Source organism: Typha angustifolia, chromosome 13 (genome assembly GCF_048772165.1).
Source record: "Typha angustifolia cultivar Huaian chromosome 13, ASM4877216v1, whole genome shotgun sequence".
Lineage (NCBI taxonomy): Eukaryota > Viridiplantae > Streptophyta > Magnoliopsida > Poales > Typhaceae > Typha > Typha angustifolia.
Genome location: NC_133251.1, coordinates 16,381,705 through 16,401,356, shown reverse-complemented (window position 1 = coordinate 16,401,356; position 19,652 = coordinate 16,381,705). Strand labels below are relative to the sequence as shown.

General features: G+C 36.8%; 1 protein-coding gene across 1 annotated transcript; it reads right to left on the bottom strand.

The window, feature by feature from the left end:
* Positions 1 to 1,841: 1,841 nt before the first annotated feature.
* LOC140773186 (uncharacterized) lies at positions 1,842 to 19,381 on the bottom strand. Its single transcript, XM_073115617.1, has 22 exons — positions 19,316 to 19,381; positions 18,977 to 19,222; positions 18,801 to 18,885; positions 17,502 to 17,541; positions 17,152 to 17,400; positions 16,335 to 16,434; positions 16,182 to 16,256; positions 14,998 to 15,096; positions 14,590 to 14,706; positions 14,389 to 14,504; positions 14,173 to 14,272; positions 12,805 to 13,163; positions 11,788 to 12,118; positions 11,205 to 11,425; positions 10,584 to 10,802; positions 9,634 to 9,820; positions 7,232 to 7,482; positions 5,156 to 5,248; positions 4,971 to 5,072; positions 4,472 to 4,832; positions 3,376 to 3,513; positions 1,842 to 2,700 (listed from the first exon to the last, which is right to left on the bottom strand). Exons 2-22 carry the CDS (start codon positions 19,106 to 19,108, stop codon positions 2,128 to 2,130), a joined length of 3,948 nt encoding a protein of 1,315 aa, XP_072971718.1. The 5' UTR covers positions 19,109 to 19,222; positions 19,316 to 19,381; the 3' UTR covers positions 1,842 to 2,127.
* Between the last annotated feature and the right edge of the window lie 271 nt (positions 19,382 to 19,652).

Below are 19,652 nucleotides of genomic sequence, written 5' to 3'. Positions count from 1 at the left end.
CCCTCAAGCTCTTGCCGCTCCCACGCCGCCACCTCTTGCGGCACAACGCTCTGCGCCACCGGCATCGCCCTCATCATGCCGTCAACGGCCCGCGGCCTCTCCGGCACGATGTTGTCGAGCTTCGAGTCTTTTCCGGTGAGCGTTTGCACGACGGACTTGAAGTGCACCGCGTCAGTGTTAACGAACCGGGTCTCAACCACAACCACCTTAACACAAGTGTTCTGCTGCATTTTCTTGCTCATAATTTCTTCTCTTCCTCTCTAATTCTTGGCTCCTATTTGATATGTTCCAAAGAAATATATCTAGCCTTGGCTTATATACAAGCACAGGGAAACTAAGGAGAAGAAGTCGGTCAATCTCGTGCAAACATTTATGAAAGAGAGAGGACTAATCGGAGGTCAAAGGAGAGGTATAATATGGCATCCAAGTGATTGATAGGTACGAAATACATGTGGCAAGTGGCATGTGCCTGCGTCATTTACATTCTTGTTTGACAAGATTCACTGCATCCTAATTAGAGAAAGCTATTTATATATTGCTATCTTTTGAATTATTTATTAGGTCCTTTGCACTTATTGATCAAAATAACGGCTTCAATGATTCGTATTCCATTAAGTCAAATCTATGATGTTTATAGCATAACTCAAAAAGTCCATCTTCTTAATTTAGTGCTCGTTTAATTTGAGTTTAGAGAAAATTTCCAACCAAACATCTTTATATTTTTTCTATACCTAATCAAGTTTACTCTTAAAAAAAATTAAAACTAATAAATAAAATAAAGTAATCAAGTTTGAGACTTAGTCTCAAACCAAATAAGCACTTAGCTATTCATAATACTTTTAAGTTTTAATTTCATAAAAAATAATTTCTAAAAACCAAATTCAAAGTTTACCACATCAAAAGACAAACAAGCAAAAGGAAAATCAAGTCAACAAAGAGTTCCCTTCCTTTCTAGCCACATGAACCTTTTTTTAATTTCCCCATCAGATACCACTTTCATCCCCTTTATTATTTATTTGTTGGTGCAAAAAGATGCAAGATAATATCCTTAACTAAGGTACTCTTCCAACCACAGAAAGGATGAGAGATGGATAAGACTTCTACGTATAGAGACTAATCAATGTATAGGCATTGAATTTAGTGAATGATCGACTGCGACATGATCAGAATGGTGTTTGACAATATATGGGTAACCCTTTGAATTCCCTACACAGTGAGAACGCCTTGATTAAAATAATATTTGACTTGTATTTCATGAAAACAGTACGTTCATGTGAGGTTACCAAACAAAAGAACGGGTCATATTTTCTGATTGCATGAACGGCTGACTTCTTTGTCTTAGTTTGACTATTAAAAAACATATCACTGCAATCCCGGCAATTTATCACCTTAATATGCCGCCGCCCTGCTTGAAAATCGTAACTAAAAAAAAATATAAAAATATCTGAAAAAAATAATTAATAATTATAGGATAGAATGCTACCAAAACATAGGAAGGCATCATGAAAGCCGAAAGGGTAAAAATTCACGGCTGTAGAGGAGAGCACACAGACAGACAAGCTTGAAGCTTTGCTTTTGACATGGGTCGCCCGATCTGAACTAAATCTTCCAATCAGGATAACATAAGAGAGCATATTCCATGATGGCATCATATATCCAATATCCATAAAAGAACCAGCTTGGATAATAGATGACTTGTATCATCACTAAATTAACCATACAGTTTGGACAAAGAAAGAAAGAAAAAATAGAATCTATCACACGGCAACAGTTCTCAATAAAACGGTAGCTGCTACTCTTGTGCTTTCGAAAAATAAAATAAATACTACCATGGCCAGTAGTTCCCATGAACTCGTTAACCAAATACCTTTATCGCATCAAATATGAGGGAACATGTACAATGCGTTTGACAATTCAAGGCTGACCTTAATGATGAAACATGACAAGACATTACGGCAGGCACCTAGGTTTACATTGTCTAAGGCGAGTCCTAAGCAGTGAGGTGGTCGTTTCATCAAAAACAATCGAGAAAAGAATAGAAAATGGAAAAATTACACAGCAACAAAAATACCGAGGCACCAAATAAATAACACATAGGATGCCACAAAAAAGAATTGAAGAAAGGTTCTATGCAGCAGCAGTTTCCGTAAGAGGCGGTGCCTCTGCAGGAATTGTTTCTTCTGAGGAAGGTGAACCCTTGGTTCCCTCAGCATCAGCGGCATTGAGGCTGCTCGTAGGTTCCGTGGCTTGAGTAGTCTCTGCAGCTTGAGTGGTCTCTGCAGCTTGAGCGGTCTCTGCAGCTGGAGTGTTTGCTGGTTCTACTGCAGGAGGCGGTGCTTCCAGCATCAGTGGCTTATCCACCTGCTGCTCAGTTGTGCTCTGTGAGGTGGCAGTTGTGGCTTGTTGAGCATTTAGAGGAGGATTCTGTGCTGCAGCAGGAGGGACCTGTGGCGCACCGGCAGAAGCGAGAGGCTTCTTAATAGTAATCGGAGCTGCAGAAAGAGATGACATCCCTGGTGGAAGAATTTCTATAGGAGGCTTCTTTCCTGCTTCGCCCAAACTTGTGAGCTTTGTATCCTCGAGAGAGGCCAAAAATGCAGCAGCAGCATCGGTTTTTACAGATGGAGTGTGTTCTAACTCCTTCTGTAACATCTTGTTCCATGCCTGGACCAGATTCCTCAACGAAGGGCGACCATGGGCCTTAACAGATGAAATAAACTTGTCAGCACCCTTCTAGTTACAAAAATAGCTTGGATACAAGATGACAACATCAATCTCTTGAATTTGTGGTATCATTTCTGCATTGCCCAACTAAGATGGGGGAAGAAAAAGAGAAGAACCTGAAGGCAATAGTATAAGAGTATTCGGATATGCTGAAATATTCATGTTCAAGGAGAGTAAGATCTCTAACAAAATACTGATTAGATGGTAATTTTGCCAAGGGTCTCGTTGCAATGATGCTCCCCCACAAGCTAGGAGTAGCAAGAACTTAGGACAAATTTGCCAGAAAGGATTGAATTGATTAAGCTGATTTAGACATTACAATCCTGATGGTTTAGACACTCCACTGGAGACCACATGATCCGCTTGTGTGTAGGATCATTCAGGTATAAGGTACTAAGAGCAAGAAACTGAAGCTCAAGTAATTAGAAAGACATCAGATCTTGATCGAATCTTGTAATAAATAGAAATCAAGGGAAGAAAAGAATTCATTTGTAGGACAGCATATTGTGCACTTGGCAGGCATTTTGAGGTAATTAACATTGTTAAGGTAAGTCTACTACCTGAATATACTGAAAGATCTACCAATGAATTCAACCTTTAGGTACTGATATTTGAGTATGTGTCACCAGTAATCCAAAGTAAGACACTTACATGTGCATGCAAAACAGCCTCTGCAAGCATTCCAGTATCCTGCCATGCCTTCTCCATTAGCGCATTATCTCCCAAAACTGCAGCAGCAAATGCTGCCTCACGTCCATGACCAGCCACGATCAGATTGTTCACCAATCCCTGGAAGATGCATAAAAGCATTATGTATGTAACTAAGAAGGTCCAGCATAGATGAAATCTCAAGGCAAATCATCTGTTTTCAATCCCATGTGCTTACACTACATGCTCTTGCACTCTCATAAGCAACAAGTGTTAAGGCATGATCCAAGTCAAGTATAAAAGAGATATTACAGTTAAGAGAGTTGCATACTTGCATTGCACTTTCATAGTGTCATGAGGAAGTGGTTCACAGTTTAAAGTTTAAAATCTAGAAATCCTCCAGAAACTCTATGCAGAGATTAATGGATGATCTAGCATGAAAAGATAAGAGAAATGCTTACAGGCTACAGAAGTTCAGTTCAAAAGAGCTGCATTTTGCTGCATGAGAGAGGGAGAGGAAAAAACTATTCCAAGTATCCAGAAGTACTTTGATATCCAGGTTTTACAGATAGGAAAAAAAAACACTATGTACCGTGCAAATTTTGTATATTAAAGACTTCACCCTACTGCAGTATCTGGTATCTCTTCTCCCTCCTTTGACCCCTTCAGACAAGGAAAAGGAAATGGATGACTATTTATCTTGCTTTTGCATACTAGAGAACTTGTCCCTATTGTGGTATTGGGTACTGCTCCCTAGTTTACTCTAACTCTAGGAGAGATAATGTAATTACATGAAGGCCAGATAGAGAAGTGTCTTCATTCTTCAGAATGGCGAGAAGAATCTTTGTGGTCAAGATTTCGCTAAGTTTGACTATTAAAACCAGTTCCTCAAAATTGGTATAGTAGTTGTTAAACGGGTGGTGGTTACTTCAGATTTATATCAAACCTAGCCCAGGATAGAACAGCTTCTCCTTATCAACAGAAAATCTGAATGCAGAATTAGATTTGCACGTTTTGCTAGCTTAATGTTATTGGGTAAAGTTAGCAAACATATGACTAACACTGTAAAAAATAGATAAAAATATCAAAAGTTACATACTGAAAGTCTAGTCAGCTCCCCATGATTTGCAAGTCGCAGAGCAAGCCCTCTCAGAGTTTGACCATGCAAAGCACCTTTCACAGATCCTGCAGCAGCTAATCTCTTGAGAACTTCGCGTGCAATATCAGCTTGTCCTGTAGCATCTGCAGCGTCTATGAGGTTGAAAAACTCTTTGACAAACTTCACTATTCCTTGCACAGCATCAACAAGATTTTCTTGCTTAGCAGCTGTTAAATTTAGAATCTCAGTTATATCTGCAGCTACATTTTCTTGACCAACATCCCGGCTATTGCTCATTGTTAACAAGCATTGAAGTGCTCTTTTCAAGTCATTGCTCTGCATGGCTAAGTCAAACTCTAACCTGAAGAACATCAGTGGAAACGTAAATTCACAAAGTGTTGTTCACTATTAAATCCATTACTGCAGTTCATTTTCTTAAATCTGACTAAATTGAGAGCATGAAAGGACATTAGATATGTTCAATATCTTTATTCTCAACCTCTTGGATATTCCAGGTAAATGAAGAGCTTCAGTTGCATATCCCATCCCAAGCATGAACTGAGCCAAGTCATCATGATGCTCTCTGCCAAGCCTACTTGCCCTGCATAAGTTGGGTTAAACATGTAAACAACTTTCTGGTTTCTTCAAAAATTTATCCAGTTACAGAATGCTTTAAGGTATTACCATTTCACTGCACTGACTGCATCTCCATAAGCAGCAAGACACCGACATCGAATGCCTGGATGGCTAAGGGACAAGGCATGTGCACACATATACCTGAAGCCAAAAATCACCACTCTTATTCCCCAAAATAATAAATGGAAAGTTAGTTTCTAGTACAAGTTCATCTATAATGGTATTTGAGTTACTGTTGTCATTCTGGTGAATGTCCAGTAAATTATCTAACTGGTTCAATGAGAGCCAATGGAAACGAGCAGAAAATTGTTGGAAGCCAGAATTAACGAGGAGAAACCATAATTAACTGGAATTGTGAAGAAGCTAGAATTAGAGGATCACTAGCAGAGAAAATATTAGCTAGTCATTAGAAGTTTTCAAAAATCTACAGATGCCTCTTAATAATCTCATAAGGAATATTTATACATCTTCCTTACTATTCAACCAGAAGTGTCATTTTTTACAGAATCCTGGGTCTTAAAGAGGGAAATATGATAATTTGAAGAATGTAAAGCTAAATCTGATATCTTACGTCTTTTTGCATATATAAATCCAAAATTGTTATTGATGTCTCAGAATATATATAAATTAAAAACTAACATGGTTCAAACATAAGATCAACATCTTGAAGTGTAAGAACTAATGTATGGAAGTAGTATCATTTATATACATGATTTTGTGTGTCCAGATGATGCGTGATGTTCTAGCTGTTGTGGACATACAACATAAGTTTCCTTTTAATTTTGCACACATCAATATAAGATGTGCTGTTGTTCATACCCAACCTGGGAAATGTAGAAAAATCTCAAAGGTTACCTGAACAGATTGAGTTTCAAAAATTAATCAAAAGCCTGCTAGTTTGGGAAAGGTACCACCATATCATACTGCATGATGTATAGAGGAATGCTACAATAATTCCACTTAGACCCTATATATACTCTCTAAACTTTTTTTTTTGGTACACACAAATCCTTAAACTATTAAAAATCTCTCAAATCCCCTTTATATTAGTTTTCTATTATCTTTACTATCCATAAATTGTCTTGCGACTCACATGCGATTAAATTTGTGAACTTTACACTCTTCTTTTTTAAGGGGAAATAGAAAAATACATGTTTATGCACCAAAATACCATTATTAGTAGAGGGGCATTTTTGTCTTTTCACCTTTTTCGTTAATGGCATTAGACAGGTCAAAGGTTTCTAATAGTTTAAGGTCTATGTGTAGCCAAAAATAGTTCATGGGAGGTGTACATGGAAATGGTAATAATTCAGGGGGGTCCAAATGGAATTATCCTTTTTTTAATTTTAAGAGCAATATAAACAGAAAATCCAGTACTGAAAAAAAAACACCATTGATCATGATCATTCAGCCTTCACAGGCTTCTATTTGGTAATGACAATGAGTACTGGTAACTTTTAAGAGCAAGATAAATCAAAATAAGGATAAAAGTTGATTCACACAACCTCATATTTAGATACATTCACACAATGAAATCATCAAAGGGAACAGGATAGTTCTAATGTTACAAGTTCAACTCTACACACTCGTGACTAGAAACATGAAATATTCTATCATTCCACCAATCTGTCCAGATTATGTGCATCAATTAAAGGTCCTTAATTACTTCACTATTTCTGACCAAGGCAACCTTGAACTTGAACAAGAACACTATTCAAACATTGCTTACCATGAGTGTTAGGTGAATGCCTCAGGCAAGAGCTGCTAGCAATAGGCCTTTGCATATCTCTCTCTCTCTCTCTCTCTCTCTCTCTTTCTGCATCTCTAGATTGGCGAGGTATAAATAAGATTCTACCAAATTGACAGATCATAATGAGCTACAGATTTTTTACTTCGGCTATAATTTTCTTAGTTTACATACATATATCATTTGGAGTTCTTCAGAGTAAGTATTTTTATAGTTTCTTATCTCTTCATGTACACCTTGACCTCTGACTCTACCTATATACTTGCCTAGCATCTAGATGCTGTGGACTTATCAACCCGAATTCCATTTACACTCATTTACTACCTCAGATTAATATGCCAATATTGAATTAGAACGTGCCAGTTGAGATTGATTACCTGTCAATGAGCCAAAGAACACCATCTCTGACACCTACCACAACAAGAGGTCCAATAGGACGTTTCTGTTCAGGAGGAAAGCGAGTCACAGCCACAGCTACCCCTCCTCCAGCAACAGCAACTTCATTATCTTTTCTGTCTTCCATCTCTTTCTGCTTAACTGTATCTTCCCCATCTACCTTTGACTGTTTCGGCAATGTTATGAATGGAGGTATAGAGGGGGCATGCTGAAAGGAGGCTAAACGCACAACCTGGAAAATTTTAAAAGCATAAATGTATAGATTTTAATTACACCAAATCATGGAGAAGGTGGTTAACAACTATATCTTCTTTATATTCAAATTACTAGTGAATTGGGATTGCTGAACATATATTGGAAACCAAATCCCCAAAAAAAGTGATTACTAGCTTAAGGGTAACCAGAGAAAGGGAAGGGACAGAATCATTTTGGGCATAGTAAGAAGGACACAACTACACTGGATTTAAGAAAAATCTTACAAACATTAAATTGTGCCGAAGATCTGTATAGTCAATGATGGGAATTAAATTGTCATTTAATTTTTATCTTCAGATGTATGTTTATTCTAAAAATTTTGATTTGATTTTAGACTGTCCAATTTAGTTAAAACTCCTAAAAATCTAGGAGATTTAATTATTAGTTTGTTTTAAGATATGTTTGTACGAATTTGATTGTTCTTTAAGTTAAAAGATTCCCATTTAGTTATATATTATATTAGAAAAGATCTGAATGAGATCGATTTATGATTTGATGTAATCTCATCATCTCTATAAAAAAGATGAAAATTTGAGAAATAATCTTTTGTAGATGATTTCACATTTATCCCTCTTCCCTTCTTCTCTATTTTGTAGTGGATTTCATGCTTCATTTGTCCCTCACGATTCTTTCCCCCACAGCTTGGTGGATTATCTTTTTTCATGCTTCATTTGTCCCTTATGATTTATGTGAGTTTGATTTTCTTTCCCCCACAGCTTCATAGATTATCTTCTATTTTTTCTATGTATCTAACCATGCTAGTATGAAAATGGTATTTGGAGACAGATAAAGAGATTTACAAAAACCCTAAACTTCCATCTCCTTTGATGAACCAAAAATTATAAGGATGGTATTGTGTAGAAACCACTAATGGGAGATTGTTTTGCTCGTGTTGCATAACTCGCACTTCGATATCTTTATGCAGAAGAGTGGATCACCTTGCTCTTTTCTCATTAGGGGTGGATCTAGATACCTCTTATCTTTTCTATATTAGTATGTTTTTTCATCTCTGGGACACATCAATTTAGTATTAAAGCAAGTTCAAATCCAATGGATCTGATCATGAAGAAAATTTATTTTTCAAATATCAAAATCGAGTGTATAATAATCAAATTATCTTATGAAGAAAGTTCTAAAAATACAGAATATGAAGATAATGTCGAGACAAGATTTGAGCAACGGAAGCGAATAATGGGAATTAGGTTTTAATTTTATTTTATTTTCGGATGTATTTTATTTAAAAATTTTCATTTGACTTAAAAGTGTCCAACTTAATTAAAACTCCTAAAAATCTAAGAGATTTGATTGTTAATTTGTTTTAATAAAAGTTTGTTAAGATTGATTATATTTTAAGTTAAAAGGGTCCAATTTAGTTATATATTAGATTGGGAAAGATCTGTATAAGATCAATTTATGATTTGATGTAATCTCATCATCTCTATATATAGAGGTGATGAAAAAAAAAATTGAGAAATAATCTTTTATGGAGGATTTCACATTTATCCCTTTCCCCCTTCTCCTCCCTCTTCTTTTACTTTCTTCTTCTCTTTTTTGTGGTGGATTCCATGCTTTATTTGTCCTCCACAATCTATGTGGGTTTAATTTTCTTTCCCCCACGACTTCGTGGATTATCTTCTATCTTTTATATGTATCTAGCCATACTAGTATAAAGTTAGTATTTGGAGGCAGATCAAGGGATTCACAAAGGTCCATCTTTTCTCCCTGGAGGTAGATCTAAATATCTCCTTATATTTTTCGTATCGGCATATTTCTTCATCCCTAGGCCACATAAGTCAAAACCCCAAATAGTTGAGACTGCTATAGTTCGCTGAGCCCACCCCTAACTCTGTCTAAGATTGTTTCCTGATTTTATAGTTTTCCACTTTAGCAAAATTTTCATATGTCAAAATCATGACTGGACACCTTTTGCATCCCTAAATACATTGAGTATGTAGATATTATATAATAGTAAATTTTCATCATACATGCACATGAACAATGATCATAACAATGGATAAGAGACAATTCTTCAAAAAACAAGGTGTGCTTATGCTAATACAAAATGAAAATACACTCATAACATTGAATGATGACCCAAAAAATAGGAACAGATATTCAATAATGATACCTGCAGCATTGGAGGCCTTAATGAGATTCTTTCACTTGTGGCCACCTGTGGGTTATCAACTGTAATAAGTGCCAATTCCCCATGCTCAGAGACTGCCCTACTTTGAGCTTCTCTCATTTTCATTTCTTCCTTTCTCCTCCTTGTTTCAATATCAATAGGTGCAACTCCAGCATCCACAAAAACACACCTAACAAAGTGTTACGATTAGCAAATGTAAAGGTATGAATACAGATGACCTGCATAATAGATACCTTAATTGCAAATTCTAGGTAAATCATTGAAGCCTCCATGGTTCTAAACATTGTTAGCTTATCTACAAGGTGAAGGTGATGAAAAAGTAACTTAAATTATTTCAATTATGAAGCGTATTTTATTGTTTCCTAAAGGGTTAACTTCATCTGCAGAGAAGGAAACTATCAAGTCATGTGAGAAGAAAAGTCCGTTCTTCTTCTTCTTCTTCTTCTTCTTCTTCTTCTTCTTCTTCTTCTTCTTCTTCATCCTTCCTTATCTACTTTATTCTTAATACATAACTCCTCTCGTCAGTCACCTTTTTTCACTGTCTTATCTCAGGATTTTATATCTAAAATAACTTAGTCACTTAACTAATCTTCAATTTGAAGGAGATCCTATTGTACATACAGTGAGACTTCCAATCCCTGATTTTACACTTGTTTTGCTTTTGTTACTTGATTTATTTCTTTCCTAATCTGAAGTTCTGAACATTATATAGATTATTGTACTGTACATATATGCAACCATGCTTTAGCATGTCTCTTACAAAGATAATTTTATACTTCTATGATATTCCATCACCCCAAGGTAGAAGGGTAACACAAAATTATCATGTCTACATTCACCGCGGGCAAAAAAGAAATACTGCAATTGAATTCATGAAGCAATTTGTACTCTATAAAATCATAACACATTTGGAGAAATATCTTGCATCTTACTCGATGGTAGTTGGTGTAGCGACAAACAACTGCCTGCGATGCCAAACTGCACCAGTAGCAAAGGGAATGGAAACATCTCCAAGATACCTATATTGAGGGCGCAAGGAAGAAATGACGATGTACTGATGGTAAGCAAAAGCACAATACTCAACAGTTTGGTCCCATGCAGTCCACTCTGGTTGAGCGAGAAGGCCACTTACAGGTTGATAGCTTTCCCAACTGCAATGATGAAATATTACTTAACATAGAGGTCAAAATAAGAGCTCGAACAACTTGTGCAAAAGATCAATATGTTGGATCTTAATATCCGACACCTATAGTAACATCAACTTAAACAGGAATCACTAAGTACAAGATAAGTGAAACTTTAACGCTATGCACTAGGAGTATGAACTCATGTTTCGAGCAATACAAATTATGGATCTGCACTAGGAGTTACCAGAGGATGTAACAAATTAGAAACAGAAGACAGTTGGGACTAATGAGGTCAACTTCCAATTATTGAACTCATAAATCTTGTACATACTACATAAAGTTCGTGTATTTACTTGATGGTTCAATAATTGCTTTAATACCCAAAACAAAAGTAAAGCAAGTACAGCAAGATTCATTCTCTGATACCTGTATAACTGGAAATTTTGAGGTGCTGCCTCAGAAGTGGAAGATTTATTGGAGGAAAAGGGATCATCAGAAGCAGCAAAAGATGAAAGAGCTCCACTACTACCAAAGCCAGATAATGGCATTGTATTAATTGATGATATAGCTGTTGCAGCCACAGGGTTAATCCTCCGTGATGTCCGGTATGCAACACCTAATAATGCACCTCCATGCAAGCCAATAACCTTCGAGAAAAAGTGGTAGCAATAACTTAGAATATAACCAAGCATTTTGAAGTTCTTTTAAAAAATAATTCGCCGAGGGAAAATCTCGACAATTTTACATTTCAGGTGTTAATCAAAGCAGTACAAAATACAGATGAATTACTATAGCAACATACAAATTAAAACATATAGAGCAAAGCAATATTGAGATGTTACAAATTGAAGGATGGAACTATAAAATGAGGTGAAATCAAAATTGAGACATCATGTTTGCAAATCAATCAATATAGCTTACAAGCATGTAACAGTTGTGTATCAATGTTACTTTTAATCTAAAATAAAGGATATATTATAAAATCAGTAAGCAAGGCATAATTACTTACTGGTTCGCTACGCCCATCAATTGACCTCTGCAAAACATGTGAAGTCCCATCATCCAGTAAGATCCGCACTTGTACGGTTGCTGAAGCTGCACTAGCAGCAGCAGCTGCTGCTGCTTGAGCTGCCGCAGCAGCTGCTTCTTTTGCTTTCTTCGATGAACCACCTTTCACAACAAGTGATACTCTCGGAGGCAAAGAAGTCTCTACCAAAGCATATCGGTCACGACATGTGTCCCAGGCAAAAAGCCTCCCAGTGCCTGAATCAACAACTGACCAATCATTGGCCCTGTAAACTGCAAAAGAAGGAATGTCGGGCCATACGACTGCAACATACCTGCGAGAGAAAGCAGATAAATGACAGGAAATAATTAGATCCTATTCCAACCTCTTAAATATCTAGTTTACATTCTTAATAACAAAATTCCAAAATGGGTTAAAGGCCAAGGCTCCACATAATTAAAATAAAAAATGAGTTGGAACAACAGGTTGAATAAAGTATCCTATAAGCCTGAAGCATGTGATCATACAACTTAGTATCTGAACATTAAAGAATATGGATGAGCAATCAGTTCGACAATTCATCTTTAGATGGTCAACTTTCTACAGAAGCAAAAATTTATAACTGTATATTTCATTGCACCTCCAAGGTCATATGTGTGTTGAAGCCTCGTGATTGTTTGGCCTGCATCATTACTAAAGCTTCCTAAAAAGGGTGAGGCACAAAAAAGTGTTGTTGGATTACCTTATTTACAAACAAAATTTGATGTGTGAATATGAACCAAAAAGAATGAAAATATCTTCACAAGAACTAATGTATCACCAGCTACTGATATACACAACTATATAGTTACGCCCATAATGGACCGTGTAAAACAATAGGTCCTAAGTTATTAACATATTGCAAAAGAGCAGATAATTTCAAGTCTTCAATAACAAGCAATAGGATGAAATTAGTCCAAGTTTGTCCCCTTGTAATCTCATGTTATGTGAGTTACAGTAGCATGCAAATATATAACTTACTTTCCAGAACTGCTAACAGATAGCATAGAATATGAATCATGTGGTGCAGGTGTACTGATGTGCTTCTTTGTCTGCTTTACAACTAGTAGTTCTGTTGACTCTGTCCTTGTTCTTCCTGTTTCAGATATGGCACCAGTACTCCCAAGTGATGGATTTGCTGTGGTTGACAATTGAAAATTGAGTAACTTAAGTTCCCTTTCAACGATATATACAGCAGAGTGTTCCCTGCTTCCTGCTGGTGTGGGTAGAGGAGCCACTGCTGGAAGTGCCCTAGGATCAAACTCGCTTAAAATAATCCCAATATTGGTTCCGGTGGCAACAAGATGCGGTTGTAATGGATGTGCGACCATGCAATAAACCTAGATTAAAACCCAATATTTAACAAAGGTGCCATACTTTAGGAAAAAACAAAAGAGTATGCCAGCTCCATTAGATAATGAATAAGAACAAGCATCTCTTCCTAAAGGAAAAGAAAGTTTTAAGATTCCCGGAGAAGTTCCATTGTTTTAAGATATCCTTAAACAGAAGCAAGAAAATTATGCACAATTAAAAAATGTATGGACAATCTTCTGGTATACAAAACCAACAAAATTAGTTTAAGATCCATAATGTATTATAGATTCAAGAGAGTTTTAAGCCTGATATAAATGTCTGCAAAACTCTTGGTTTAAATCCATGCCATATGCATTAAATTTAAATTCATGGCATATACTACAAAATTAATAGGTAGAAACATTCTCTGGAAATAGTACATTCACTTCGTTAACGGCAGCGCAAAACCAAAAGTATAACTTTCAGTAATCACCAATTTGTTTTAGCAAAAGAAAATTTTGGCTTAGGAGATGGCCCAAACTAGACTTATTAAGAAGCAATAGTTGTTCCCCTCCTTGCACACACACACACACACACACACACATATAGAGAGAGAGAGAGAGAGAGTTGGCAGAGTTGATCCTTCATATGGGATATGCAGTCAATGCACTAAACAAACGGAGAGTGAAAAAAATAATATATACCTTATGTTCATGGTTCTGAGTTTTGACTTCGGTTTAGGTTGGTTTCGTTTTTTATCCCAGAAGTAAATGGAAAGTTTGGGCCGAAAAGGATCTGTTTCAGCCTATAATGGTCCAAAACCAAGGCTAAAATTATTGATCTTACTGTTTCAGTCCTAAATAATGAGTTTCGGCCTTAGTTCTCATATGTTTCAGTCAGTACTCATCTAAGTGAAAGTTTGCTCATCTTTTAATATTTATGTGCATCAGTCAGATCACCTAGATCCAGCCAAAAGTTTATCAACAACTATACCTTGAATAAAGAATCGACAAAATTACATCATTTCCAACCATAAAACACAAATTGGAAACATACCCTGAGTTTCTTGTTAGGTGCAAGAACTTGTGGAGGAACAAGTGATGATAATTCACATAGAGGTCTAGTTAAAGCAGAATATGTCGGATGTTCAATAGCCCTGTCATAGAACCAAAAGAAATTATTACAAGTCATGATATCCCAGACCACAATAAAAGTATTACATATATTTGTACTTTATGTGGAGAATCTGAAACATAAAAGAAGATACTGTACCATATATGGGAATCCTTAACACAAGTAAGGATATCAAGGTTTGGAGCCCGAGGATGACACCAAGATGTCACACTATGACAAGCAAGTTTAGATACTGGTTTAATTCGTCTTATTTCCTACAAAATAAAAAGATAATGATGTCTAGAACCCCACAAAAGGAAAGTAACAAGCACTTACATAAAACAAAGAAATATACAATACCTTGAATGTCATAGTGTCCCAGATAGCTAAAGTTTTATCAGCACCTATAGTAATGAGTTGTGGAGCAGTTCCCATCACCCTTGAAAGTTCAACAGCAACAACACCTCCGTCATGAGCCTAGAGAGAAGTTGCCAAAGAAGAAGAATATGAACTTCATCAGACTGCATCTATAATGTATTGGCATGATGCAGACACTAGATGCACATATATGTTGCAAAAGGATGCCAAGATCATGATAAGGAATAAGTGACGCACCACTTAAAGTAAGAAAACATTCCAGTGCAAAACATTAAACCAATAAAAAAAGAAAAAAAAAGGACATGAAACAGTAATGCTGAGGAAAGAAAAACCTAGATGCAATTTACATTACAATTGAATGAGGAAACAAAAGTTCGAGAGTTCAACCACCTTCCAACTCAGCTTCGGCACAAGTTCACGTGAGTCATGAATGTGGTCAGCACTCCAAATTATCAGCAGACCATCACTACCACCAGAAATTAAGAGTGCCTGAAGTCACAACCAATGATACAAATCCCATATTAACCCAGAAATAAACCCAATAGGCATAGAAGATATATGCTATAATTAATCTAATGAAAATTACATAGCCTGAATTGTAGGAGGATGATGAATGTGGCACTCTTACGTCAAATAACTTCAGAGGGCTATATTTTTAGAAGCTCCATATCAAATTAAGCATATGCTTTTACCAAAAGAATAGGTTATATGCACACAAAGACACAAGATACAACATATTTCAAAATAAGGTCCACTGTAGTACTAAAAATATGGTGTGATTTCAAAGAAAAGAGAAAGAAAACAGATTTCTGTAACAATTTCATTCATAAAACTCAATTCACATATCAAAGTCAAAAATATACAACAAGAACAAAACCTATAGTTCCAGCTATTTGGGCTCCAGCTAATCAATGTCAAAAATATGATTGTCCTAAATTTTCCTTGTTTATTCCAAACTATAGGAATTTGGAACCGTACAGAGATATTCAAATTAATAACAAGATAAGAATGACCCTGTTTTTTTGGTACTATTAGATAAGAGAGACCCTCAAGTCGAGATGGTGGCCATGACTATACCCCCACATTGTGTACAATGTGGCTAAGATTCAACCACTTAGTTCTCTAACTGCAATATGCTCATTAGAGGGATTAAATGTTATATCAGAAAATTGTGGAAATGTCCACTTTTCCAGTCTGAAATATCAGGACATGGACAAGTTAAAGTAAGTAGTTCAACTGGATATACCCTTTTAACTTTCCCATTTCTTACAAATTCGGATCAAAGTTTGATACTCTCATCATGTGAAACAAAACAAGAAGTATTTGATGAAAAATTAATCTAAATTAGTATGAGTACCATAACACCTGATCTCCTTAAGGATTTGATCAGATTATATCTCAATAGACATTGTAAAATACAACTATGGCATCAAGTATCACACTATCCTATCAAAGATATAAGACAACCATATCTTAATATATGATGTAGCAGCACATGTAAGTAGAGAAGAATTACAAATCATGTTGAATAACTTCCTGTTTGTGGTTCAATGAGTAAATGAGAAAAAAGTTACCTCACCACTAGATGCTATGAATGTCATCAAGGTAGATATTGACCCTTTATGACCACCAGTATACCTTCGAACAAGCTGCAAAGAAGGACTCCAGCTGTCATCTAAAAATTTCCAATAGGCATTACAAAGAGACAAAAGGGAAGTAGCCAAAACCTTCCATGTTATCATTGAAAGAACTCTTATTACACCATCCGAACCACCAAAGGCAACAAGAGGGCCATCACCAGCAGCAGATTTAGAGAGGAATTCCATACTGCAACAGCAGTACAAGGTTGAGTATACATAGTGAACCACATAGACCAATTCTAAAGCAGGATTCAAAAGTCAATTGTTAAAACAAGGAAAAATCAGCATGGGGTGGTGCATATGGTGCCAATATGGTTTCAGCTGGCACTAGCAGAAACCTTAGTCTGGACCTAAAATATAATAAACCATTCATTCTTCAATTATTTCAGGTAGGGAATGCTAGGAAATGTCAATCTACTATCTAGAAGAGTGAGGAAAATTTGCCAAAAAATTAGATTTAAATTAGATAAAGATTCCCTTTTGAAGCCCAAATTGAAAATAAAAAGGAGAAGATTATCTGAAAATTATGAAATTGGTGAGCAAAGGGAAGATCATGTGAACCTACCCTTTTCTGGTTCACCTCACTAAATTATCCTAATTTTCCTTTTCTTAAGCCCAAAATGGGAGTATGAGAAAGTTAAGGAAACTCTACAAAATTGGTAACAAATTGTAGGAAGATCGTGTCAATCTACCTATCAATCATTCATATGGAAGAGAAATGCAAATTTCATATTCAAATTTTGAGTAAATTTGAAAGATTGGAATTTAATGATAAACAAAATGAAACAAAAATTTATTGCAATGATTGAATAGTAGCAGTGACGGTAGTTTTTACATCATCTAGGGAATACAAGTTACAAGAACCTATAAGATAAGCAGAAAGAAAAAAACAAAGGTTGCATACCAAAGAAGAGACTTGTTGTCAAGCTCCTGCTTAGGAACATCTCGGCCCCGCATGGTGACCAAGTCTAGAAATATCGCTTTGTTTTCACAACAAATGACAAGAAAATGCCTTCCTCTAGTGGATGGGGCAGGGGAACTAAAAGCAGAAGAATTTTGATTGACTGCAGCTGGTGCCTCTGCAGCTGCAGCACGATTGCGCCAATGTTGCCAGAAACAAACATCATCATCATAGAAGCTAACCTGCTTTACACTTAAGAAAAAAAAAAAATTGACCCATTTTTGGGCTCGGTAAGGCTGCCAAAATCCAGTAAAATTGATATCAAAATATTACAAATTCTTCAAACTATTTACCTTCCTCCTTTGATGGCCTCTGTGGGTTTTCCTCTGAGATCTGTAAGACATGAAGGACAAAATCAGGGAAAAAAAGGCCCATCTATCTTAATTCAGAAAGTCAAAATAGAATAGAAGTAGCCCAATACAACAGTGGGAAGAACCATGTGAAGGAGCAAGGTCATAACATCATATTTCAAGAGCAGGCTTGATCTCTCAACGCAATAACAGCAAAGAGGCAAAAAAATATGATTTCATCATGAAACCATAACCCCAATTACGCTATCCTTTCACAACACCCTACGCAACAGGTTGACTGCACTGTAGTACAATTAGCCAACATACTGCAGTGTGATCATAGATGTAACTTGTTTCTTCTCTCTCTTGTCAGATGAAGAATTCCAAACCTTCCATTTGATTATTACTCATGAACTCATGCACTGCTGCTTCAATGGTGGCCTTGCAAGGTCCTGACAAGCATTCCCTGAAGAAGGCCTCAAATCCTAAAGAACATTGTTACCATTGCTTGACAAATGGGAATGTCATGGAGGCTCGGTTTCATCACTTCACCAATGAGCTCAGTCAAGCAAGGCCACCAATAATATGAAAGGGAAGAACCTCAACAGGATGATCATCATTTTCAACGATGCCTAGGCCCAAGGAAATGGCAACATAGGGTTCCGTTGATATTAGGTTCAGCTATGGCAGCAGATATGACACACAATGGAGCCCAGTACAACAAATCTAGTGGCGAGTGCTGCAATGGAGGCTATCGAGGGGGTATGATAATCCTAAACAGCTTACTTGTCTCTATCTCTAGATAGGGTAGGGTTAGTTTTCTCTTTTTGTTTCGAAATGAAATTGAACCTTAAGACTTTTACTCAAAGAGAAGAGGGGATGCGATAATGCATCTTCCCACCTTCAAGGGTTAGTAGGCAATTAGAGAGACATCGTACCGAGTTGACTTCAACATAGTGATTTGAATTTTGAAGTTAGTGTAGTAATTATCCTTATTCAGGGCACCTATGCTTTTGCTTAAATTATTAGTTTATTAGATGTGAGGGATCTTTGCTTCGTTTTGGTTTCTACGTTGTTGCAGAGAGGAAACAAATGGCATTTCTCAAAATTACGAAAGAAACAAGATGATTAAATCACCATATATATAATTCCTTTACGATACTTCTGACGAAATTGACGCATGTAATAAGCCAACAATTCCATGAAACTGGCGATAGCACAGTTCTTACATTCAAATTTCAGAAACAGGCAGAAAAGATAAATTTCTTAAAACACGACAACCAAATATAGTCAAATCTGTACCGGATTCTCCTTCGGCGAGCTTCTCTAGCTTCGCTCCGACCAACCGCCTCTCATCAACACCGCCCGCTTTCAGCTCATATATCACCTAACGAATTCGAACACCAAAAATAGATCAATATATAAAACAACATATAACAAACAACGAAAGATCGAGCGAATGTTGGAGAAACCGGGACCTGGCGGTGTTCCCAATTCCACACGGAGACGTGATCGGAGTCGTCGGCGGCGACGAGCCATGGATGCGTGGGGTGGATCTGGAGCTTGACAATCTTGCCGCTCGTAGGGCGAAATGCTCTCAATCGAAGCATCTCTTCCCCTTCTTTACTTCCTTATCTCACCGATCTCTCCAAAAAGAAGAAGAAGAATAGCGAAGAGCGTGATGGAGATCAGATAGGAGAGATAGATGCGAAGATCTTGGATCTCTGAACGAAGGAAGATCGAAGCAAACCCTCCATTAATGGAAGTCCGAAGGAGATCTGAAGAAGAGAAGAAGAGAAGTAAAAGAGAAAGCTTACCGAAATCCAAAGGCGAGGTCGGTGGGCTCGAACTCCAGATCTCTTAACGGGCTGCGCCTAATTTTAGAAGGTTAGCCCACCAAACAAAAGCCCGGGGTGATTAAAATAGAGGGTTTTACGCAAAAAGTCCCTTCTAAATTACTCATATTACGTCCAAAGCCCTACATTTTGAGTATTTGCAAATAGACCCTGTTCTATAAATCATTTTGTAAAAATGCATTCGGCCGGCTTTGTATGAGATCCGGTGGAGAATCTACTTTCCGTGACAGCTTGCGCTGCTCCCTGCATCACAATTACCTTCCTGACCTCATATAGTCATGCGCCCTTCTAAAATAAT

Bases quoted from the DNA above. Each gene is read 5' to 3' on its own strand.
- LOC140773186 (XM_073115617.1), bottom strand. From the start codon at position 19,108: ATGCTTCGATTGAGAGCATTTCGCCCTACGAGCGGCAAGATTGTCAAG. The intron at 14,707-14,997 runs GTGGTTGAACTC...ACTTCTCTCTAG, and splicing joins TGCCGAAGCTGAGTTGGAAG to GCTCATGACGGAGGTGTTGT. The intron at 4,833-4,970 runs GTTGAGAATAAA...GATGTTCTTCAG, and splicing joins TTACCTGGAATATCCAAGAG to GTTAGAGTTTGACTTAGCCA.